The sequence below is a fragment of the Budorcas taxicolor genome, chromosome 14 (assembly GCF_023091745.1).
Source record: "Budorcas taxicolor isolate Tak-1 chromosome 14, Takin1.1, whole genome shotgun sequence".
Classification (NCBI taxonomy): Eukaryota; Metazoa; Chordata; class Mammalia; order Artiodactyla; family Bovidae; genus Budorcas; species Budorcas taxicolor.
Window position 1 is genome coordinate 59,140,224 of NC_068923.1, and position 25,638 is coordinate 59,165,861.

At 40.8% G+C, this 25,638-nt stretch overlaps 1 protein-coding gene across 1 annotated transcript in view; it reads left to right on the plus strand.

Moving 5' to 3' along the window:
* SAMD12 (sterile alpha motif domain containing 12) overlaps positions 1 to 25,638 on the plus strand; it is a 264,227-nt gene that overhangs the window by 158,664 nt on the left and 79,925 nt on the right. The window contains exon 4 of the mRNA XM_052651579.1: positions 22,657 to 22,786. Coding sequence (XP_052507539.1) covers positions 22,657 to 22,786 — 130 coding nt within the window. The remainder of the gene's footprint in view (positions 1 to 22,656; positions 22,787 to 25,638) is intronic.

Genomic DNA, 25,638 nt, shown 5'->3' on the forward strand with positions numbered 1-25,638 from the left:
GCTTTCACAGCCCTGATCCCACGTTCTCTCTTCACCCAGCTTTATCCTCACGTCTCTCATCACAATTCAGTGCTGACTTGAGTGTGTCTTTTATGCTAAAATGTAAACCATTTGCAGGCAGGGGTCCTTTTGTTCTTTCTCAGTAGCCTATCTCAGAGCACTTTGCATGTAGTGGATACTTGATTAGATATTTCATGAGGGAATGAATCTTCTAGCTATTCTTTTAAAAAGTCTACAAGCAATAAATGCTGGAGAGGGTGTGGAGTAAAGGGAACCCTCTTACACTGTTGGTGGGAATGCAAACTAGTACAGCCACTATGGAGAACAGTGTGGAGATTCCTTAAAAAACTGGAAATAGAACTGCCTTATGACCCAGCAATCCCACTGCTGGGCATACACACCGAGGAAACCAGAATTGAAAGAGACACGTGTACCCCAATGTTCATCGCAGCACTGTTTATAATAGCCAGGACATGGAAGCAACCTAGATGTCCATCAGCAGATGAATGGATAAGAAAGCTGTGGTACATATACACAATGGAGTATTACTCAGCCATTAAAAAGAATTCATTTGAATCAGTTCTAATGAGGTGGATGAAACTGGAGCCAATTATACAGAGTGAAGTAAGCCAGAAAGAAAAACACCAGTACAGTATACTAGGGCTTCCCTGGTGGCTCAGAGGTTAAAGTGTCTGCCTCTAATGTGGGAGACCTAAACTTGATCCCTGGGTCGGGAAGATCCCCTGAAGAAGGAAATGGCAACCCACTCCAGGATTCTTGCCTGGAGAATCCCATGGACGGAGGAGCCTGGTGGGCTACAGTCCATGGGGTTGCAAAGAGTCGGACACGACTGAACAACTTAACTTTAACTTCACAGTATACTAACACATACATATGTAATTTAGAAAGATGGTAATGATAACCCTGTATGCAAGACAACAAAAGAGACACAGATGTATAGAACAGTCTTTTGGACTCTGTGGGAGAGGGAGAGGGTGAGATGATTTGGGAGAATGGCATTGAAACATGTATAATATATATGAAATGAATCTCCAGTCCAGGTTCGATGCAGGATACAGGATGCTTGGGGCTGGTGCACTGGGATGACCCAGAGAGATGGTATGGGGAGGGAGGTGGGAAGGGGGTTCAGGGTTGGGAACTCATGTACACCCGTGGTGGATTCATGTTGATGTATGGCAAAACCAATACAGTATTGTAAAGTAAAAAAAAAAAGTTAGCTAGCCATTGGTCTTCTGCCTGATATTAAAAATTCTTCATGCTGAAATTCTCTTCTTTTGAACTCTGAGAGTTAGGAGAGGCTACTTAGCAGCATATTTAAAAACCTTGGTATGCATCTGACAGAAAACAGTCATCCAATATCATTGATAATTGTTTGCTTGTTTTAAGTGGCTTTTAAATAATTTGAATTACAATATGCAGAGCCATTTTCCCTGCTTTCAGTACTGCCCTTCTGCTCAGTACTCTGTCATTTGGGTGTAGGGTTGACTTATTTAAAGTAGAAAGTAAGGTAAAATGTAGAAGTGCCACTGCATATGTTAACTATGGAAATCAAGCCACTTTGCAAAGAGGAACTACAAAGCCAGTGTTATCACATAACAATTATAAATTATTATTTGATGCCTTTCCTGTGTAGGAGACTTTTTTAAAGTAATATATTAATATTGTAAAAAGCTGGAGCCATGAACTGAATAAACACAGAGAGAGAGAGAGAGCTGAAAACTTAACTACTATTTGCTTTGAACAATGAGACAAACAGAGCATGAAATTAAGTGTTGGGCACATTAAATCTACAGATTTCAAACTTTTTATATGGTCACTTTTCAATGAGTAATACTAACTTGAAAACTAGTTTGACTCTAAAAAGAATTATGGAGTGAAATACATTTGATGAGTAGAATAATATGATTGAAAGGGTAGCTGCGAGGGAGGCTGGATTCACCCTGCTTGCCATATGAAAGATTTTTGCTGCTTTGTAATCAATAATTCTAAATGACTCTGAAGGACTCCACTGATGTATAAAAGGTACAGAAAAATAATGTAATGGAGGAACAGAGAATCAGTGGAAAATTAGTTTGGAATCCTTTTCTGGGCTTTTCTTTGAAAGATCAGAAAAAATGTCCTGCACTCAATTCTCTCTGGTCTGTATATCCAATGTGTAACCCAGATATTTTTATTATTAAGATAATGTGGTTTCAAATCAAAGAGGTCAAGAAATGCTGCCAATACCTTTGAACCTCCAGCCTCTTTTTGCACCTGCTCAGAATTCCACATGGCTAAAAGATCAGAATTAGACCCCAGAAAATAAATGGAAAATAATGAGCATGCAAAGGCAGAGAATGAAGGTGTTTTTTTTTTTTAATTTAACTACCTGTGTAAATTCAAGAGAAAAATTGGAAATGGAGTAAAAAGTGAAAAGAGGAACTTATTAAAAGGGAATAAACAGGAGACAAAAAGCAAACATTTGAAAGAGGGTTTTCGATGATTTATGGGGAAATGCGATTTTAGGTAAGGAATGAAATGGCATTTTTGGCATACCTTTCGGTGTCATTACTCCTTCCTACAGACTGGATGATGCTTGGTGAGTGGAAGAGTTTTTCCTGTTTGGGATTTGTTAAGCACTTCTGTAATATCCCAGATTTCATTTTCACAAATAACATTCATGTGCTGAGAGAGCCTTGCTCAGTGAGATTCCAGATTTCTATTTATGCCCCTGAAATGATCCTCACTAGAGAAGATCTGACAGCCACAAGGACCAAAGAGACAAGACAGATTGGAAGAAAGACAACAAATGAAAATGCTTCTCTCGGTCAAGACGTGTGTGTACTGATTGGAAGCTTCGATTCGTGTTTAATTGGCTCTTTGTGGTCAGAGAGAAGGTTGGCCTACTCTTCTCTGGCCTTTATTTCTCTTGTAAATAAAGCTGCCTGATTCATGCCAGGATATAAGAAATCAACAGGATACAATGCCATGTTTCTTACCTTTTCATACTATTTTTGGAAGAGGTTATGGAATGGCAATCATCAAATCCTTTGCATTTTTTCCTTCTAGTAGATCTGGGTAAATTAGGCCACTGAGAAATAACAAACACTGGTTTATTACACAGCTGTCAGTGAGTGTTTCTAAAAACATGCTTAATTCTGATTTGCATGTGACCTACACTTCTGGAGCAATAGTTAGAGTAGCCATAGAAGGAAGAGTAGATATAGCAACAGCAGAAGCAAAAAGAAAATAACAGTAATGGTAGAGGCTATCAGTTATTAATAATTATTAATCATCAAGAGTAACAGAATAAATGGCATGTTTTGAGTTTATTTTCTCATCAAAGTCACCGTGTATGTTCAGTTGCTATGTCATGTCCAACTCTTTGCAGCCTGTGGACTGCAGCACACCAGCCTTCCCTGTCCTTCACTATCTCCCAGAGTTTGCTCAAATTCACATCCATTGAGTTGGTGATGCTATGTAACCATCTCATCCTCTGCCTCCCACTTCTCCTTTTGCCCTCAATCTTTCCCAGCATCAGAGTCTTTTCCAATGAGTTGGCTCTTCATATCAGGTGGCCAAAGTATTGGAGCTTCAGCATCAATCCTTCCCAGGCTGATTTCCTTTAGGATTGACTGGTTTGATCTCCTGGCAGTCCAAGGTGCTCTCAAGAATGTTCTCCAGCACTACAGTTAGAAAGCATCAATTCTTCAGTGATCACCATTCTTTATGGTCCAAGTCTCACATCTGTACATGAGTACTGGAAAAAATCATAGCTTTTACTAGACGGACTTTTTCAACAAAGTGGTGTCTTTGCTTTTTAATACTCTGTCTAGATTTGCCATAGCTTTCCTTCCAAGGAGCAAGTGTCTTTAAAAGTCACCATAGCAGAGGCATAAAGAAATTACCACCTGCTTAAAATGAAATAGCCAGTGTATGGAAAAGCCAAGATACAAATCTAGGTCTCTGGAATTTCATTTGAACAGAGCCAGCTGAGTGCCTGCCTGTTCATGGTGTCATCCAACCTCCCTTATCTAACCTTTGGTCTTTCAGACTCATGTGTGAATATGAAGTACACTGTAAACGTCTCCACTGTGTCGGTCAGTGCTCAGTAACCCACACGTAATATACAATGCAAGGTGCTAATAAGGTGACCAGTAAATGCATATGAATGAAAGAATAAGGACAGAACCCTCATGATTTTCAAATTCAGATATCCAAGATTGCTGTTGCTTGGCAGGTTGCTTCATTGTGCCCCTTTGTCTTACACAAAAACCTTTCTCTCCCATCAAACTGGATCAGCAAATGGCACAAGGAAGACTGATTTCTGATCCAGCATGTAAGAAGCTTGGAAGTCATCCCTCTATCCTAATAACAAGAGAAAGCTGGACACACTGAAAAATCAATAACTCTTCCTAGATCCACAAGAGAAGTGAGGTCACAGAGCAAACTCCTGCCTCCTTGCTTAGAGAGACTAACAGGCAAATACAGAGACTCACATCTCACCCGGAGAAGGCAATGGCACCCCACTCCAGTACTCTTGCCTGGAAAATCCCACGGACCCAGGAGCCTGGTGGGCTGCCGTCCATAGGGTTGCACAGAGTCGGACACAACTGAAGCGACTTAGCAGCAGCAGCAGCAGCAGCACATCTCACCAGAGCATGAGTGTCCATGCGGACCAGCACTGGGCTAGGGACACCTGACCTGTCATTGATGAATTGGAGACTCAGTGGAGGACACTTAAATTACTCAGTGAAAGAAGCTAACCTGAAAAGGCTACATACTGTATAATTTCAACTGCGGCATTATGGAAAGTCAAAATTATGGAGATAGTATAAAAGATCACTGGTTGTCAGGGGTTAGGGAAGAGGCAGGAATGGACAGGCTAAGCACAGAAGATTTTTAAGGCAACAAAACTATCCTTTATGGTAGCATAATGGTGAATAGCTATCATTATCCATCTGTCCAAACACATACAAAAAACGTGTAACACCTAGAGTGAATCCTAAAGTAAACGGTGGACACTTTGGATGATGATGTATCAATGTAGGATCATCAGTTGTAACACATGTACCTCTCTAATGGTGAATAATGCTAATGGGAGAGATTGTGCATGTGCGTGGGCAGAAGTATGTGAATAATCTCTGTACCTGCCACTCAACTTCAGTTCAGTTCAGTCACTCAGTTGTGTCCAACTCTTTGTGACCCCATGGACTGCTGCATGCCAGGCTTCCCTGTCCAATACCAAATCCCGAAGCTTACTCAAACTCACGTCCATCAAGTCAGTGATGCCATCCAATCATCTCATCCTCTGTTGTCCCCTTCTCCTCCCGCCCTCAATCTTTCCCAGCATCAGGGTCTTTTCAGATGAGTCTGTTCTTTGCATCAGGTGGCCAAAGTATTGGAGTTTCAGCTTCAACATGAGTCCTTCCAGTGAATATTCAGGTCTGATCTCCTTTAGGATGGACTGGTTGGATCTCCTTGCAAGCCAAGACTCTCAAGAGTCTTCTCCAACACCACAGTTCAAAAGCATCAATTCTTCGATACTCAGCTTTCTTTATAGTCCAACTCTTACATCCATACATGACTACTGGAAAAACCATAGCTTTGACTAGATGGACATTTGTTGGCAAAGTAATGTCTCTGCTTTTTAATATGCTGTCTAAGTTGGTCATAGCTTTTCTTCCAAAGAGCAAGCGTCTTTTAATTTCATGGCTTCAGTCACCACCTGCAGTGATTTTGGAGCCCAGAATCACAACTTTGCTGTGATCGTAAAGCTGCACTAAAAAATATATTTTTTTAACTTGCACAAAGACACAAAGAGATAAAGTGTAATTCTGTATTGTCATTTTAGAATTTATACATCATCATAATCGAGAATCAGTGCAGACTCTGGAGGTAGACCTATATTAACTGTTTCATTTATTTGCCATCTAAAGAATATTTACTGTGTGCCAAGTGCTAGGTGCAGAGAGTACAGTAGTAGACAAGTAAATGGAAAATTATTAGATAACAAGGACTATGATACATTAAAATGTTTGGGGAATTAGTTATGAACTGATGCTCAAGGAAGTCAGCCCTGAGGAAGTGACATTGAAACTGAGATCTGAATGACAAGCCAGTGCTAGTCAGGAGCAGAGCTGAGAAAATGGCTAGCCTTTGGTGCTTACTCTAGAACGGGGATGGGCTTCGTGTGTTGGGGGAACAGAAAAAAAGGTGAGAATGTCTGGATCTTAGAACATTAAGGCCAAGGCAAATAAGAATTGGAGATAGCTTTGGAGAAGAATTGGAGCCCAGGAAAGGGCTTTTCAGGCTAGAGGATGAAGTTTGGATTTTATTATAAGTGGAAGGAGAAGATAATCAGAAGATTCAGAATAACTGAATCAGATTTACACACTTGAGAGTTTATCCTTATTGAGCTATGGACAATAAATTATAGATGGCAAGTATGGAAGTTGGGAAATGAGACAGAAAATTATTGCTGAAGTCTAGGTGACAAATGGTTACCTTTGGGGGTTGGAAGAAGTAAACTTCAAGTAGAAGGATCCCAGACATAATTTTCATGCAGACTCCGTAGTCCTGGTATGGATCATGTATATCTGTATATTAGAAGAAGGGTGAGGGAAAGGTAAGGAATGAAAGAATGATTACTGGACTTTGGGTCTTATCTTCCAGGATGCTGAAACAGTGGCAGAAAAACAGAATTGAGGGAAATTGTGAATTCGTTTTAGGATGTGTTGCATTTAAAAGTCCTGTTGGACATCCAAGTGAGACATAAAATAGGTGACTTGTCTAAATAAGTTGAAGTTAGAGATACTGAAGAAGAAGTATAAAACTTCGGTATCACTGACTTACAGTCAGTATTTAAAGCCAACAGGACTTGAAATTACCACAGGTGAGAGTGCACGTCGAGAACAGAAGTGGCTCCAGGATTAATTCCAGAACAGACCACTTAGGAGTGAGTTAGAGGAGAAGCAAGAGACACAAGAGACACGGGTTCGATCCCTGGGTCGGGAAGATCCCCTGGAGTAGAAAATGGCTACCCACTCCAGTATACTTGCCTGCAAAATTCCATGGACATAGGAGCCTGATGAGGTACAGTCCATGGGGATGCAAAGAGTTGGACACGACTGAGCACCTGAGCACACCATCTTTCCATCCATCTAGAGAGAAAGCAGCTTGCAAAAAGAGAAGTAACTGGAGAGGTAGAAAGAAAACCATCAGAGTGAGATGTATGGAAACCAGGAGAAGGAAGTATTTCACCATCACAGTTTGTCTCATGGTGTCAGATGCAACCGAGGGCCCACATGAAGGGAGGTGTGCTATCGGGAGAAGTGATACTGGACCTGGCCACCTGGATGCCTCAGTGGCCGTGACAAGGGCATATTCACTTGGAGAAGGAGGGAGGGAAGCCCAACAAGGTCAACGGCATGCGGTGCTGAAACAGACGGTTGCCCTAGACAATTCTTTCTGTCTTTCTGTGAAGAGAATAGACAAATGGGGCAATAGCTAGAGGTAGGGAAGGGGGAGATTGGGTTTTCAAAATATATTGTGGCAGAAAAACCAGGAACAATATAAATTGTCTATTAATGGAGAAATGATTCCATTTCTCCATTGTTAGCTTTTCATTGGAACACAAGTGTGTGTGCCTATATGTGACCATATATTCTTTTGCATGTATAAAATAGTATAACAATTTTTAGAAATAAATAAATATGGCAATCATTTGTACTGACCGTAAACTGAGCGCAGATGTCTGTGTCTTCTTCCTGCTAAATACCATGAATCTCTGCTCAATGTTATGTGGCAGCCTGGAGGGGAATGGGTGGGGGAGAATGGATCCATATATATGTATGGCTGAGTCCCTTTGCTGTTCACCTGAAACTATCACAGCATTATTAATCAACTGTGAAAGTGTTAGTCTCTCAGCTGTGTCCAACTCTTTGTGACCTCATGGATTGTAGCCCACCAGGCTCCTCTGTCTATGGAATTCTCCAGGCAAGAATACTGGAGTGGTTTGCCATTTCCTTCTCCAGAGGATCCTCCTGACCCAGGGATCAAACCTGGGTTTCCCTCCTTGTGGGCAGATTCTTTCCCATCTGAGCCAGAGGGAAGCTATTCCAACATTGTTAACTGGCTATAACCCAATACAAAATAAAAAGTTATTAAAAAAGAAAATAACAGTAGGGGAATATAAACATTGATGGCAACAACAATGAGAAAGGAAGGGGGGAGAGACACCAGTGAGTTTCACTGTAAAATCTCAGAGGTTCTAGACTTGTGGACAGGAGTGAGAAACAGGGCATAAAAAAAGGGGTCAGTAAAGCAATGTTCATCAGTCTTTTCCTTGCCCATTCCTGCTTGTAGAAAGAAAGCCTAATGACCAGATGTCTATGCCTCAAGCAAAGAAATAGTATGTCTCTTAAAAGCTAACTTTTGTAAGTGTGTGGGATGAACTGGAGCATATTGTATGGGTATTAGCGCTCGAGAGTGAGGTCATCTTCATTCTGGCATTTGGGGATCATTTTGAGTAATAGGTTACTCAGGCATCACGTCCAGTGCAAATGCACAGAAATCCCTGTCTAGTCTCCATTGCCTCTTTTTTTTTTTTTTCATTAGGAGATTAAGATATAAACCAGATATTTGCAGGAAACCTACAGATAAAGCCAAATATGTGCAAAGAGAACTTTTGAATAATAAAATCCTTTTAAAAATTCTTCTTATATCCTCAGAGATATTCAGAAACATACTGCATCCATATAAAATGCATTCTTTTTTTTTTTTTTTTAAGTCCTGGATGCTGTGAAAAAGGTACATATCTGATAATAAGTCAGCCCATGGAAATTACAATGCAATTTTTGAATAAATTTTAAAATTTATTTTTAAAATCTCTCCCCATGTGTAGAACAAGGGTTGGCAAACTTTTTTCTGTGAGGATCCAGATAGTAAATATTTTCAACTTTGCAAGCCATTTGGTCTCTGTCAAAATCATTCACTCTAGTTTTGTAGCCTGAGGGCAGATAGGCATAGCCAAGTTCCTATAAAACTTGATGGACACTGAAGTTTGAGTTTCACATAACTTTTACTCATCATAAAATATTACTATTCTTTGGTTATTTTAACTATTTAAAAATAAAAACTATTATTAATTAGATTGTGGACCATACAGAAACAGGTAGTGGATGGACCAGCCCATGGAACCACATTTTATTGGCCCTTAACGTTGATGACCGTATGGATGATATGTGGAAACAGCAAACGAAATTGTGGAATGAGTTTAAGCAACTGTTGGCATATAAGAAAAGAAAGTCTATTTGGTTTTCATGTTGGGAAGCTTCTTTGAGATTCTCAGCAAATATGACATTGGAATGCTGAGAATGTGACAGAAGGAAAAAATCCAAACCAGACTAATTGGCTCAACATTTGAACAGTATTTACACAGTCATAATAGGGTAAATGCTGCTTACTGATTTTTTTAACTTTGAATCTGTCTACAGTCATAATGCGGCAGACCAGGTAGAGGTTGTAGGGTGAAATATACACCATTAACCATGGCAATATAAAAATAATATTGTGGATGATGGAGGTGGCTCTTGGAAGGAGGTGAGCAAGTATTGAAAATGTAGGAAAAAGAAAAGAACAACCACAGAAAAAATGTAAAGGGGCTTATTTGGAAAATCCTATATTTAAATATATCAAGGCTACAAAGATAACCAATTAAGAGCTAAAGTTATTAATACAAAGAGTAAACCAAGAAGAAGGAAGGGGGACACTAGCATTATGTGTGTGAATTTCTCATCCTTCTCATGGAGAAATCTACAGATAATTCTCTACGTTTGGTAAGTTAAAGAGACTGACAAGAGGAATCATTAAGAGATTGCCCCCGAAATTGCAACTGGGATTGGAGAAGGGAGATATTTAAGTTAGGCTGTGTGTGTGTTCAACTTCGAAGAATTAATAGTTTCCAGTGAGAAGACATGGAACTTTTGTTTCTCAGTGTAAGCTCTTTTGTATAGCTTCTTAAAAAAAAAAAAAAGTGCATACTTTCCTTGATAGCAACAAGAAGGTTAAAAATAGACAGGATTGACTATGGAGGCATAAAAATGACCTAAATTGGTAAGTTAGTGAAAGTACATGATTTTTTGTTCAGAGGGAAATATGGTAAAAATATGTGCGTAGACATGGTTTGTGGGGAAAATAGTTTATGACAATAAAGGTAATTGTGTTGATGAGATCAATCTGAAGTAAAATTTTCTTTAATTACATGAAAGTACTTAAAAGGTAAATGTACATATACAAGAAACATGTATTTTTGCTTTTATGAATAAATGCATGTTACTCTATTTTATTCTCTTCCCTTTTACGTACTAAGGTTTTCAGAGCTCTATCAGCCTTTGATTGTCAGATTATTTTGTCCATCTGGCCAGTTTATCTGAACTAAAATTCACCCCTGTATTAGTCAGCTTGGGCTGCCATAATAAAACACCATCAAATTGAGCAGCTTAAATAAGAGAACTTTCTGTTGTCACAGTTCTAGAGGCTGGAAGTCTAAGATCAGAATGCCAGCATGCAGATTCTGTTGAGAGCTCTCTTCCTGGCTTGGAAATGGGCCACCTTCTTGCTGTGTCCACACCCTGGAGAGAGCTAAAAGAGTTCTCTGATGTCTCTTTTCCTCTAAGGACAGTAATCCTATGGGATCAAGACCCCACCATATGACCTCATTTAACCTTAATTACTCCCATAAAGTCTCTGCCTCCGAATACAGTCACACTGAGGGTTAGGGCTTCAACATATGTGTTGGAGATGCAGACACTTAGTCTGTAACGGCCCTCATTGAACTAAGTTTCATGTGGCTCAGTTGAACTTACAAATCATTCTGCCACTGAGAAGTCATGGGCCTGGAGAATGACAATCCTTTATATAGGCTTGACTTTTAAAGCCTGATAACACTAGTATTAGAAGCTTTACATAGACTGGCTCTGACCCTAACAGATTGTAGAGATTTTAAGCTTTCCAAACCCAAGTCCCCATCCTGTCCCTGCTGAATATAGCTAGAGCCACATTCTCTTAGGGCTTTTGTTTCCTCCTGAGTGCCAACAGCATGGTGCCCTCAACTTCCCGAGACCCACCAGCCCTCTCTTTTTCTGTATATTCATCCAAAGTGAACACTTAGCCTTTTGATTATTTCATTTGGTCATCACAACAGCTTTGCAAGATGGAGAGAGATGTTTTTATCCACATTTTATTGGGGATGTAGTTAAGAGACAGAGATGAGCCTTGCCTTCCTTCCCATATAGTACAAAAAAAATGTGCCTCCTTCCATAATAAGGATAAAGAGCCCTGGACTAGGGGTCTTATGACTGGTGCCAATTCCAGCTCTAAGTTTGGCATACTCAGGACAAAGGCAGCTCAGATTTATCTTCATTGATTCGGTTAAGGAAGCAGTCTAGCACTGGGCACCTCAGTAAGATGTCACACCTTTTTGTCCCTGCATCCATCAGGCCAACATGATATAATCCTCATTTCCCACTATGTTCATGGAGTAAGAACGGAGTTTGAATTCACTAGCAGTGTGACCTTGGATGGGTTACTTCACCCCTCTAAGCCTGTTCCTTTATAAACTGAAAATAATAGTTACTTTGTGGATTGTTGGAAAGATTGTAGGTTTTTGGAAAGATTAAAGATGATTTATCTAAAGCACTTAAAACAATTCTTGCTCCCATATGCTGTTATAAAACTGTGCCTAGTATTATGTCTCGAATGGCATTAATCTCCTCTGCCACTTTCTCAAGCCCAATTTGGTCCAATTTAACCAGGCCTGTTCTAGCGATTTCAGAGGAGCAAGAAGAAGGCCTAACTGCAAAAGATCTCTTGACCTCATCTATCATCAGCTCTGCCTTGTTCTTCTGATCAAAGCAAGTCACCAGGCTCCCTTCTCTCCTACCCATATATTTAAGAGATGGATAAAGAAATAGGTGCTACCTTGGGAATCTAAGGACCCTGGGTCATGTTGCAAAGGGTCTTTTTTGGTTTTTTGCACGGAGGACATTTTTGTTATCAATGTACCACGTTGTTGTTTCAAAGGAATTTTTATAAAAATGTGAAACAAGGATGATCAACAACCATTTTTATGCTTCCTGTTTGATTTGTGCTTCTGTTCATGCAGCGTTCTTGCAGGGGTTTGCCCATCAGGTACGTGCTTGGAGTATACATGTGCCCTGGCTCCTTGCACCTGCCCATAGGGTGTGCTCATCTGGGCAGATAACTGATGGGTTTCCCGCCATACTATGAGCACGCACAAAGGACAGAGTGATCCTCTCCCTTCGTGTTCCTCTTGACAGGTGCAACAATCTGGGCTGATAGGAAAGGCAGGCATTGCTAGTCAAAGCCATCCAGGACGCCAGAGGGATCTCGTTTCCTGTTGACTGCCTGCATACGTCTGTGTATTCCTTCCATGAGGTTTTATTGTTAGAAACCCGGAGACATACCCAGTATCCCACACGTGGGCTGCAGCAGATCTTAGCCAGCATTGACTGCAAGCATCCGCTTCACAGCCTGTGAGCAGTAGAGTCTACACATCTGGATGATGTGCCTTGGTCAATATTTAGGTGCCTGGGGAATCGGGGATTTATCTTTGGTGTGAAATTAGGATGCTTTCTGTCTGACTATCCCTGGAGACACGGAAGAGCTGACTCTGAGTCGGATAAAAACCAATGGCATGCCCTATTGTTGGAAGGCATGAGGTGACATTTGTGTGGTTGCAGCAGAGCCAGCCTGAATAAGGAGGACCGTTTCCTCATGTCTCCTAACTGGGTACCTTATTTTTTCATCTTTCCTTTCTTTCCTTCTTCTGCATTTGCTTGCTCGCTCCCTGCTCCTATTTCTACCTTTTCCACCAGTGCCTTTTTGTCTTCCTCGTTTCATACCAGCTGTTTTCCTTTGGATCTCTGCTTAGTACTCCTAACGCCTGTAACTGAGCTCAGGTCAGCCACATTCCGAAGACTGACTGTGTCCACCGCACTATTGCTTCCCTGCATCAGGCCTGAGAATCCAGTAGGCGGGTGTCCTGGTGCCCTTCAAGAGATGTGACCGTAACTCTCCTGAGAACATAGTGTGTGAAGACACTTTTAAGCATTTAGATCAACTATTTCTCATCCTTCCACCAAGGACAAGATCGGAATTGTTTCCAGCATGTTGAGGAGCATGTTTAGAAAGATTCGGTGACCTGCCCAAGGTCACAGTGCTAGTGATTGCCAGAGCTGGCCTTCCATCCAGGTCTGCCTGATTCCACATGCCAAGTTCTTTCATTACATCAGTCTTTGTATCATTCAAAAATGATTAAAAAAAAAAAAAAAAGAGGATCAGAGATGTGAGCTATCTTGCTAAGAATTATAGTGCCAGACTGCCTTTGCATTTTTGGCTCACTATGAGAGAAATCTAATCGGAGGAAAGCCTGTTTTACTCCCAACCTGGGAATGTCAAGAGCACAGCTGGGACTTGAACCAGTTTTCTGACACTCAAGGATATAGGAGCTGTGATATATGATAGACAGACCTTTCTTTCATTCCTTCCACAAATTATCAGTGCTGTGTGCCAGGCTCTGTTCTGAAGTGTGGGATTCTTTGTGAAATAAAAAAGATCTTTGCCCTTGAGGAGGCTGCAAGCTGGTGGAAAGAAACTGATAATAAACAAAAGACAAAGTTAACTCTGGTACTTGCTATGGACATGGAAGCAGTGGCACAAGGTAATGAGTTCTGGAAGCTAGAGGAGAGTGCTGCATTTTTAATTAGGGGAGATTGGCAGGACATATTGGAAAGGTAGTATTGGAACAAAGGGTTGAAGGAAGTGAGGGAATAGCTGTGTGTAGGTATCTGGGAGAAGGCCATTTTAGGCAAAACAAGGAGTAAGTATAGTTGGCATGTGTGAGAAACAGCAAGAAAGTGTAGTGGAAGCGCATATTTTAGAAAAAAGTAATGAAGGTGGCATCACAGATTTAGGTGCTCAGATTGCTCGCGGTTGTGTAGAACATTGTAAAGATTTAAAATAAGGGCAGGGGGAAAACAAAATGCTCTGCTAGGTGCACTGGGTACCTTGATGAAGTAATCTAGATGTGGCATAATAGTGTTTCTAATCATGACTGTAACGGTGTTGGTGATGAAAAGAGAAGTGGAGTCTGCATCTAATGGAAAGTAGACCCCTCAAGTTTTCCCAGTAGATGAGACATGGACTATGAAAGAAAGGCATCCATGATTAATCCAAGATTCGGAATTTCAGCAACAGGAAGCAGGCCGTCTCTCTCAGATGAGCTGTAGACAGCAGTCTGGGGAGAAAGAACAGGAGGTCATTTTTGGAGAAGATGAATTAGACTGTTTCCTAACAAACAAAGAATTGTGGAGGGAAAGGAGGGAAGAGGTGAGGATCAGGTTAGATATAAACACATAAACTCTGTGTGGTTAAGAAAAAAACAATTGTGTAGTGCTCTATTCCCATTGACTAGAACAGGCCAAGCATGTAATAAATGTTTTATAAATATTTCTTGAATAAACAAAAACTCAACATATCAAAAAAAGAAAAATGTTTCCTAGATATGCAAATAGAAATGTGAAGTCATCAGTTATACAGTTTGAAGAGAAGTTAGGCCTGGAGATATGATTTGGGATTCATCATATACCAAAGTTTAAAAAAAAAAAAAAAAGACATGTGATCCCATGGAGAGCCCCAGTGTGATGTGTGAACTGGAAATAAGTCCAGCAGGTAGTGAAATTCGTCGTGAATTGCTCCAAAAGTAAAACTCAAAAAGCAGTGAGAAAGATGATGAAGGTCTGACTTTGGCTTTGATACAAAAGGCCATTTGATATATTTGATACAAAAGACTATTGCTTATCGACATGAAATAATAGCACCTTTCACAGGACACATTGTCTAAAGCTGCAAACTTTCAGAGAGAATCTTGAATCTAGATTGCTGTTTCCTCAGGTCTAGGTTTCTCTAGATCTGTGCAGCTTCAAAAAAAAGAGAAAAGAAAAACATAATTATTTTTAGGTACAGGATTGACATTTGACCTTTATGTATTCAAGTGGTTGTTTATACACACACACACACCCTTGATATATCCATCCTGATCCTATCTGGTCACCATTTCAGATGTCTTAAACTGGATTGGACTCTTGCCTTGGGTTTAATCTTGAACCTACCATTTAGATTCCTTCAAATTTTCAGTTTCTGTAGTTCAGAGCATTTTGGAAGGAAACAAAGCCATCAGAAATTTAATATGGACAAGTTAAGGGAAAACAACTATGGCAGGCCAAACATCTTTTTCTTTTTCTTTAATGGCACCACCACCATGATGATGCCTTAAAATAGTGATTCTCAAGCTTTTAATTCCAGGACCCTCCTATATTTTTTAGAGTTATTGAGGACCTCAAAGACCTTTTTTTACATGGATGGTGCAGATATGGGAGAATAACCAAATGCCCTATTTAATAAGAATCTCAAATAATGGACTGAAACCTGCAAAATTAATGTTGATAAAAAATCTGCTTCAGGGTCAGAGAGTGCTAATTTGACAGAAATTCATTTAAAGAAGATGCCAAGTTTTAGAACTTTCCCCTAAGTTCAGTATAAGTCATTGATATGACTCAGTAATAATGAAGGTTTAGACTTAATAACACATTCCATTTTTGTAGTCACCACATTTAGGACACTACCTTTTGAAGGAAATACTAACAATCTGCAGTACCTGATGGAGGAGAATGGAAAGTAAAAGCTTGAAACACATGCCTGATGAACTGTTGTAGGAATTAGTGCCATGCTGTATACTTGGAAAAAGGACTGAAGCTGCGTAGCCGCTACTGCTAGTTAGAGGTGCTACACTGCTCACAAGAGATGAGCACCACAATTAGGAAGCATACAGTGATCCAGGTGATAACTGAAGCAGCAGTCAATGTTGGAAAATGTGAATGAAATGAATCTTTCCTTCATTCAAGAGGAAAAGTGTTTAACTTTTACCTGGAAACTTTCCAGCAGTGAGATATCTTCTCTTGGGGTGGCAAGATGTTTAATAGCTTCATTCACCATAAAATATTTTGGTTTAAACCCGAGAAGGACCAAGTGGATCTCATAAACTACCCGAGGAATAAAAATATAATAGAAGATATAACCTTTTAAAATTTGTCTAGTCACATTTTTCCCTTGAAAGAGTGAAGGTGGCCAAAGAGGGCATTATTAGTACTTAAAAATTACTTAATTTAAATGCCAAGTATTCTGTAAACTAGCCCATCCTTCTTGATAGTTAAAGACCCTTTTTTGGTAAATGAGCATAAAAACTGCTAGGACAGACATTAATGGGTTATTGTGGGAGTATACGTGTTCATCCCTCCTCCCCTCTCTTCCTTCCTTTCTCTAATCTTGAATAAGATTACACAATGGAAGACAATAAAAGAGAAGACCTGAAACTAAAGAAAATACATTACAAGATGGTAAGAGAGGAAGAAGCAATATGCGAGCCTTCAAATACCTGCAGCATCTCCTTATAAGCAAGTATGTTGACCACTTTCTGATATTTGGCCATAAAGCTTTCTTTGTCCTGCCAATGGCAGTAAATAGTCTTTTGCCTTCTCTACTTTTTCCAGTCAACCCACTGGGCTTCATGTGAGCCGAACTCATTAAGAGTTTGCACAGCCATCGGGGGCTTAAAATTTCAGCGTTCTCTTATAAATTGAAACCTAGTAAATTAAAAACATAAAAAGAATTTATATTGCAAAACAAATAATGGATAACTGAATTATAAGATAAAATTTAGCTTTAAAATATTTTGTAATATGTTCTTTCAATATCAAGCTCCTTTAAAACATTTTTTATTACTTAGCAGAAATGCCACAAGTTTACCTTAAACAACATATAACTTAAGAATTTTTTCTAGAACTTCCCTGGAGGCCCAGTGGTTAAGAGTCTGTCTGCCAATTCAGAGGATATGGGTTCGATCCCTGGTCCAGGAAGATCCCTCGTGCCATGGGGCAACTAGGCCCATGTGCCACAACTAGTGAAGACTGCATGCTCTAAAGTACATGCTTTGCAACAAGAAAAGCCACCACAATGAAAAGCCCAACTAGAGAGTAACCCCTACTCAGCACAACTAGAGAAAGCCCATGCAGCAGTGGAGACCCAGCACAGCCAATAAATAGATTTCTTAAAAAAAAAAACAAAAGAATCCTTTCCAATTAAATGCAAATCAGAAACTACTAGAAAATATAGTTGAAATTATGGATTAAAGCAAAATTAAAATAGGAATTTCTTGCAAAAAATAATTTGCAGACAACTTTCCTTTAAAGTCCTTTTAAAGGACTTTCAGAAATGTCATGTGTCTTTTACATAAAGTGAGGTGTCTGTAAAACAGAAAGTGAAGTCGTCTGAAATGCACATTCACATTGTCCATAGAAAGGCCAGGACCAATTCAGAAAGAAAATGCCTGGAATTCTGCATGGTGTCCAGTGCATAGGGGTTAAGATAACAAACTGCCTCCGGCCTCTTTCAGGGCCACAGAATAAACCAAAATTGTCTCCAGGGCTGGAAATCAGATGCAGCAGACCTCCTGAGCATGGAGAAAGAAATAGGGCAGGTGTTTTTTCTAATGTTTGCCTCAGGCAAGATTTTTTTTTAAATTACTTTCTAATAAATATGAAATACTCTCTCTTTGTTTTATGAACTATTATTTTGGTTTAGACTCTTACTGTGAGGGGAAATACACCATATTCAAGAAAATTATCTTACGTTGGGTGTAGAGAGAGGCATGCCTGTTGAATGGGAGGGGCAAGGAAGTAACACCATGAAGAGGGGACAGCTCGACATCTCCCGGTGAGATAGTGTGATTATTGAATAGACTGACATGAGTTTGACGCGTGTTTGTTGTTCCAAATTGCACAGAGAAATAAAGTCTAAGCCCTGTAAAGAAATCAGGTGATGGCACTGACTCCCCAAGCTTGGCTGCTGTTGGGGGCATCGTAACGGAGGAGGGGTGGAAGTTGACGGGGCTACACCAGGAGAAGTTGAAGCAAAACAAGGGAAAATCTGCTCTGAGAATAGAGAAAGCGGCTGCAGACCGGGGCAGTGGGGGTCACAATGGCTCTTCACAAGTTAACGTGTAGCCAACTAATAACAAGTTCAGATTAGAGCCAAGGCTGAGAGTCAGTTGATAAATGGGGCCAATACTTACATCACATTCCGAGTAAGAGACAAACAGGGCTTATTAACGGTAGGAATCTCTGTCCCTCCCCATCATATCTGTTATGCCTGTTTACAGGGAGGCATATCCCCATAGGCTCATATAATCTTAAAAATATATGCCTGAAGCTTTACCACCTAAGCTTTACCATCTAACACCAAATTACTGCAGAGTAAGAGGAGAGTGTGGGCTTCCCTGGTGGCTCAGTGGTAAGGAATTAGCCTGCCACTGCAGGAGCTGTGGGTTCAATCCCTGCATTGGGAAAATCCCCTGGAGAAGGAAATGGTAACCCACTCCAGTATTCTTGACTGGGCAATCCCATGGACAGAAGAATCTAGCAGGCTACAGTCCATGGGGTCACAAAGAGTCAAACATGACTTAGTTACTAAACAATAAGAACAAAGAGTATAGGGTGAAGGCAAATCAAGGCCACACCTAGAGTGTTAGCCTCAGTGCACCTGGATTTATAATAAAAGGAAAGTTATCACACAAGCATACATGGTGGGCTGGTAAGGGTGTATTCTGCATCGACTTGAGATGTTTGGATTCATCTCCTCCTGAATCTCCATTTAATGGGGCTTGTCTTGGTGCGGAGGGTACTTCATTCCCTAGGAAATGAGCAAGTGAAAGAATAACCTCCCAGGAAGTTTGGTATATTGATGTGTAAGCAGTTTTACCCTCCTGCCTCTCCCTTCCTAATTTACAGCCTTCTGTGACTGGTTTATAGGCGTTTTCAAAAGATTTGATTAGCTTTACTTGCAAGAAACTTGCTAGGGGTTTCAGGGCAATGATGTGTCAGCTATGAACTCATTCAGCTAATCTGAAGGAAACTTTTTAGAGCAGGAAGGAGCCAGATTCAGAGGTGCTGACTTGTGAAACATGGTGGGAAGTGCATTTCTAACTAAAAGAGCCAAATCTTCTCTGGTTTCTTAATCATGTGAGGGAAAGGCGATGAGGGGCCGAAAGGAAAAAACTAAACAACAAAGCATTTGCTCTATCCAGGCCGGAGGCCCTTCTATCTCATCAAAATTAGGAAAATAATTGATCTGGTTGTACACCGTGATTGGAGGCAAAAGGGCTTCCTGTCTGCGACCAGAGGCTGTGGAGTGGAAGGAAGAGGCAGATGAGATTAAATAGAAGCCACATGAGCAGCACACAGTGGGGCTAGAGCAGAGAGGGCTGGACTTCCAATCCAGCTGATTAAGTAGCAAGGCAGGGCTATGCCCTGAGACTTGGTGAGAATGGTGTCATTAGTTCATTATGTCTCTATAGAGCATCTGTGAAGTTCTGGGCTCTCTGGGAAGCTCAGTTGTCACAGTTCTGTTCTGAGTGTTTCAGTTGCTAAGGTTGCCATTACCCCAGCACAGTGGGGTAATGTTCTTTGTGGATTATATGGGCCAGCAATTGATATATTTCTGCATCAGAGTATCTGGGAGTTTGAACTAAAAGACCTGAATCCTGGTTGCTAGAATAATTTGCAGCTTGTCTATTCACTTGTCTGATGGTTGGTAAGTTAGTGGTGGCTGTCAGCTGAGATCTCATGCTGAGGGATTGACCAAAACTCCTATGTCTGGTCTCTTCATGTGGTCAGGGCTTCCTCACAGTATGGTGTCTGGGTTTCAAAGGGGTGAGTGCCAGAGAGGGTGAGCCAGGTGGAAGCTCTATCTCTTTCATGATGTAGTCTCAGAAGTCACAGACAGAATCAATCCCACTATATTCCATGGCCCAGCTCCCTATGATCCCTGTCAGAGTTCAAGGGGAGGGAATATCAACCCCAAATATCAGTGGAGGAATGCCAGTCACAATAAATGAAGAGCAGATATGTATGTGTGTATGTACATATATGTGCACATATAAAATCATCTTTGGAAAAATGGAATCTGCCACTCTTAAGAGTGAGAGGAAAAACTTACCACAGCACAAAACAAAAATTGATTTTTGTGTGTGTGGTTATTTTATAAGTGATGGCCCAAAGAATCATGCAATTGGAAATATACTAATACAACATAACACCTGAGCAGTTTTCTACACTTGAATTATCCTCTGTTTTCACTGTTACCATCTGTATTATTGTTTCCTTAAATTTTTTCTTGAAATTGACCTGTTTTTTATTGAATTGATGTACAATATCATAAGTTCAGTTCAGCTGCTCAGTCATGTCTGACTCTTTGGGACCCCATGAATTGAAGCACGCCAGTTCCCCCTGTCCATCACAAACTCCCGGAGTTCATTCAAACTCACGTCTATCGAGTCGGTGATGCCATCCAGCCATCACATCCTCTGTTGTCCCCTTCTCCTCCTGCCCCCAATCCCTCCCAGCATCAGAGTATTTTCCACTGAGTCAACTCTTCGCATGAGGTGGCCAAAGTCCTGGAGTTTCAGCTTTAGCATCATTCCTTCCAAAGAAATCCCGGGGCTGATCTCCTTCAGAATGGACTGGTTGGGTCTCCTTGCAGTCCAAGGGACTCTCAAGAGTCTTCTCCAACACCACAGTTCAAAAGCATCATTTCTTCGGCGCTCAGCTTTCTTCAAAGTTATAGGTGTATAATAGAATAATTCACAATTTTTAGAGATTATTCTCCTTCTATAGTTATTATAAAATATTGGCTACATTCTCCATGTTGTACAATATATCCTTGTCTCTTATTTTATGCCTGTTGGTTTGTACCTCTTACTCCCCTGCCCCTGTATTGCTCCTGCCCCCTTTTCTGTCCCCGCTGGTAACTACTAGTTTGTGCTCCACATCTGTGCGTCTGCTGCTTTATCGTTACAGTCACTAGTTTGTTTTATTTTTAGATTCTACCTATGAGTGATATCTGGTGATAAGGGAAAGTATTTGTCTTTCTCTTTCTGACTTATTTCACTTAGCATAATGCCCTCAATGTCTATCTGTGTTGCTGCAAATGGCAAAATTTCGTTATTTTTTATGACTGAGTAGTATTCCATTGTATGTATATGTGTGTGTCTGTCTGTTTCTGTGTATGTGTGTATATGTATACACATCTTCTTTATCCATTAATCTGCTTCTGTATGTTGGCAATTGTAAATAATGACCTAGGTTTTTTTTTAACTCAAATTTGTTTTAAAAGAAAAGATTTAGGGTAACCTTAAATATAAAAAAAAGCAGAGCAGTTATGTGCTAGATGAAAATTCTGCTTTCTGATGACAGTTCTGAGGCTGAAGGAAGCCCTATTTTTGTCAAAGATCATGTCAGTATGTGTTGTAAGATATTAAATATATTAAATAACACTTATACAAAATCAAGGCTCTCCCCTTGCCATAACCTGAAAGTATAAAGGGAAATGAAAGACATGTCAATAATATTTAAGGCCAGGTCTGTGTACCATCCAGCATCCTTTAAAGAACCACCTATATTAAAATCCTGATCCAGAATGCAAACAGTGATTCAGAATGATTTAAAAAAAAAAGCTATAGCTGGTTAAGCTTCTATCTCCCCTCAACCAAGTTCCTGGGGTCTGTGAGGAAGATGAGCCTCTAACACCATTGATGATTGTTAATGAATGAATGTACTTGTAACCTGCCATTGGTCCACCTCTGTGTTTTGTTTCATAAACCTCCCTGAAAGATCCAGTGAACAATAAAAGACCTCAGCTGGTTGGCTTCTACATGAAGTCTTGCTACAGCCAATATCTTATTACCATCCCCACATGCTGATGGAATTGACTTTTTCCCTTACCTACTATGCATAATTAATTCCTAGACTTTACAGGACCGCCCTACATCCAGAGCTGCCAGGCCCACTTGCATACTTCTTAGTATGCAAGTATCTAAATCCTATAATGTTCCTAAAATAAGTATTAGCACCTGCCGGGGCCAGTTATCCTAGGTCCTAGAGATGTTGGAGGATAGTGAGAAATCGACACTGTCTTAAAATATGCAGAGAAGCCATTTGGGGGAAGCTGTTTCACCCCCAAAATTTAATCAATTAGCAATCCAGTTGTCTTGTTGTTAGAGTAGTCATCAGAAAACACTGCTTCCTGGGGACTTTTCCCAACAGAACTCGAGAATAAATGTAGTTTTCATGGCTTTCTCCACCTGGACCTTTTCTTCCTAGTTTTCAGGGGTATGAAGACCATTAAAGGAGGACAAGAGTCAGATATTCATCTTCAGGGACTCCAGCCTGTAGCTTTGACAGTGATCCCCAATGTTTTTGATACCAGGGACCCATTTCATGGAAGATAATTTTCCTACAGACCAGGGTTGGGCGGGGATGGTTTCTGAATGATTCAAGCATATTACATGTATTGTGCACTTTGTTTTTAAGCTAATGCTGCTGCTGATCTGACAGGACGTACTGCTTTGTGGTCCGGAGGTTGGGGACCCCTGCTTTACCACACTACAGCATTTCTAACAGTAGTGCCTCTCTAGGCATGGGACTGGCGTTAACAGACCTTCTTTTCCTTCTTTATTTGTAGTCGGCTACAGTGAAGCTGTCAAAACCAGTGGCCCTGTGGACCCAGCAGGATGTCTGCAAGTGGCTGAAGAAACATTGTCCGAATCAGTATCAGATCTACAGTGAGTCATTCAAACAGCACGACATAACTGGTAAAGTATACAGTATCCGAAATAACTCAGTCCCTCTACCCAGCTCGATGGCCTTTCCCACGCCCTCACAATGAAAAAGCATCTTCCTGCTGAAATTTTCTGGCCTGGGTTTACTTTAAGTTGTTCCAGATCCGGGCACGCCACTGCAACTTAACAAGCAAATGTGGTTATTACAGGGAGCCATGGGTTTTGAGTGTCCAATATAAATGTATGTGGTAATCAGGGTTAAGGGGGTGGGAGGATTCTAGAGAAAATAAGAGTGTTGCAGTCCTTGAGAAAAGAAAGGGAGGAAGCCTTTCAAATGAGCTTGGTTACAGGATCCGTAGGTAGACGTTTTCAGTAGAAAAGATTTCTGAATGGGAAAATTCTGGAGTGAGTATAATAATACTAACTCACTGCCCCTGAGATGAATACCTTCAAAGCAATAATTAAGCCTCCGTTTAGATCAAGGGGCTATAAGTATTGTATGTGGAGGTCGAGAAGCACTTGGCAGCAGGAAGTATGACAGTATAATGAGCTGTAAAAGCCTGTAGGATCGTGGCTCACCTGGAGAATGGGGTGGGTGAGAGGAAGCTGGTGGGTCTACAGAGATGCTCATCAGGGTCAGGGGGTCTTCTGCAGGCCTCACCCATTCCTCCCACCCTTCTCTTTTCAAACTCTGTAATGAAAGGACAGAGGAACATGTTCTGTGCACCAAAACTGTGCCTCAGGGGGGATAAAGTTGACAAGTCCCGATTTCAGTCCAGATCTGTAGCCCGCCAGGCTTCTCTGTCCATGGGATTATTCAGGCAAGAATACTGGAGTGGGTTACCATGCCTTTCTCCAGAGGATCTTCCTGACCCAGGGATCAAACCCAGATCTCCCGCACCACAGGCAGATTCTTTACCAACTGGGCCACCAGAGAAGGTCTTTCTTAATGTTTGTTTGAAAGTAATAGCAATGCCGTTTTCGTTATGTATTTGAAAGTAGTGTTACCTTTTATTAGGGATAGGAATCCTGTAATCCTCTTGAGGGAAGGGTAAGCATTTACAATGGTTTGAAGAGGGTGAGCATTATACCCCTCAGAAATAAAGATCTCATGCTTCAATGATTATGGAGTAAATGGTACCACTTCCGAAGGCTTTACACTAAGTGGTGTGTTGCTAATAGCTGTCATATTGCTTTTGGTCTCCGTGGATACCTCTGGTATTGGTAGATCCCAACCTTCTTGGGATCTTGGGCAAACTCTTTAACCTAGGCAAGTTATTCAACCTCACTTCTTCATCTCCTAAGTGGAGATAATAACAATAATATCTGTTTCAGGGAGTCGTGAAGATTAAATTAAATGGCATAATAAACCACTAACCATTTAGTGACACCTGCATACCTATTCTTCATGTCAAAACTCATCTGGATGTGTCTAAAACCATACTACTGCTTCATTCTGAGGGCAGCCTGTTTTCTGGGAAGAAAAGAAAGCAGGGGACTACTGGGGAACTTAGAATGGTTTCAGATTAACATTTGGCACACATCTTTCTGATATTCACCTGTTTGAGACAGACTACTTTTGTCCCCTGATTGCTGACCCTGCCTCTCCAAGGGTGAATGTAAACTACCCAAATGATCACAGGTGCCAAGTGGCCAGAAGATAGCTCTCAGGACTTCAGCCAGCCTGCAGTTTCCAGCCCTGTGGTGCTGGAAGCTCCAGGAATCTTCATGCCCTTGTAGACTCTGGTAAACCTAGGCAAAGAGGGTTGTGAAAAATCAAGGCATGACGGCAGAGAAAACCTCAACTGATGCAGTCTGTAGAGAGTCTTAGAGTGAGGATTGGGCAGTAGTTAAATGTCCCAGGTCAGTGCCCAGACTTGCAGCTTAGCGGTGTGATTCTGTGAAGGTGACTTGGTATACTCCGGCTTTCTTTATCCATAAGCAGGAGCTGATGGTAGTACCTGCCTCAAAAGTGTTGCTGTGAAAGAACTTCACGGTCATATAATCACACAGTAAATGTTAGCCACTGCTGTCTTCCTCAGTGCTGCTCTGCTTTCTGTGAAAACAAACTATACACATAAACACTGCTGAATTCATCCATCTTTATTATCCTAAAAATTGTAATCAGCACCTAAGGATGGGGGTTGGGATCTGGGCTGGGAATATTCTGCTCTTGTCTGCAAGACCACAATAAAGATGTTCATATGTCTCTTACTTATGCTTAGATTCTCCTGAATAATGCTGTTCATTTACTTTCTTAAAGCCAGGATCTCCAGTATCAAGCTCATCAAGGAATCATGTCTATATCTCTGTTATATATAAGTGAAAGTGAAAGTGAAGTCGCTCAGTCCTGTCCGACTCTTTGTGACCCCATGGACTGTAGCCTACCAGGCTTCTCTGTCCATGGGATTCTCCAGGCAAGAGTACTGGAGTGGTTTACCATTTCCTTCTCCAGGGGATCTTCCCGACCCAGGGATCGAACCTGGATCTCCCACATTGGAGGCAGACACTTTAACCTCTGAGCCACCAGGGAAGCCCATAAACAATCCCCTAATTTAGAGGCACATGATACCATAATAATAAATTTAAAGGATGTATTGAATAGAAGAAAGAATAAGGAAGAAAAAAAAAAGATGGGCTTTCTGATTACAATCCTGAGGCAAATCCTCCTTCTCCACCTGCCTCTGCCCCTGCTCTCCACCCCTCGACCTCTGACAAGTAATAACTGTGCAACGCTACACACGCTAGTTTCAAGTTAGTAATATGAGAATAATATTTATCTTAAAAGGTTGTTGGAAAGATTAAAGAGGATGATGCATGTGAAGGCTTTAGCTTTATGCCTGATACATAGTAGACATTTATCCGTTTAGCAAGTATTTATGGAG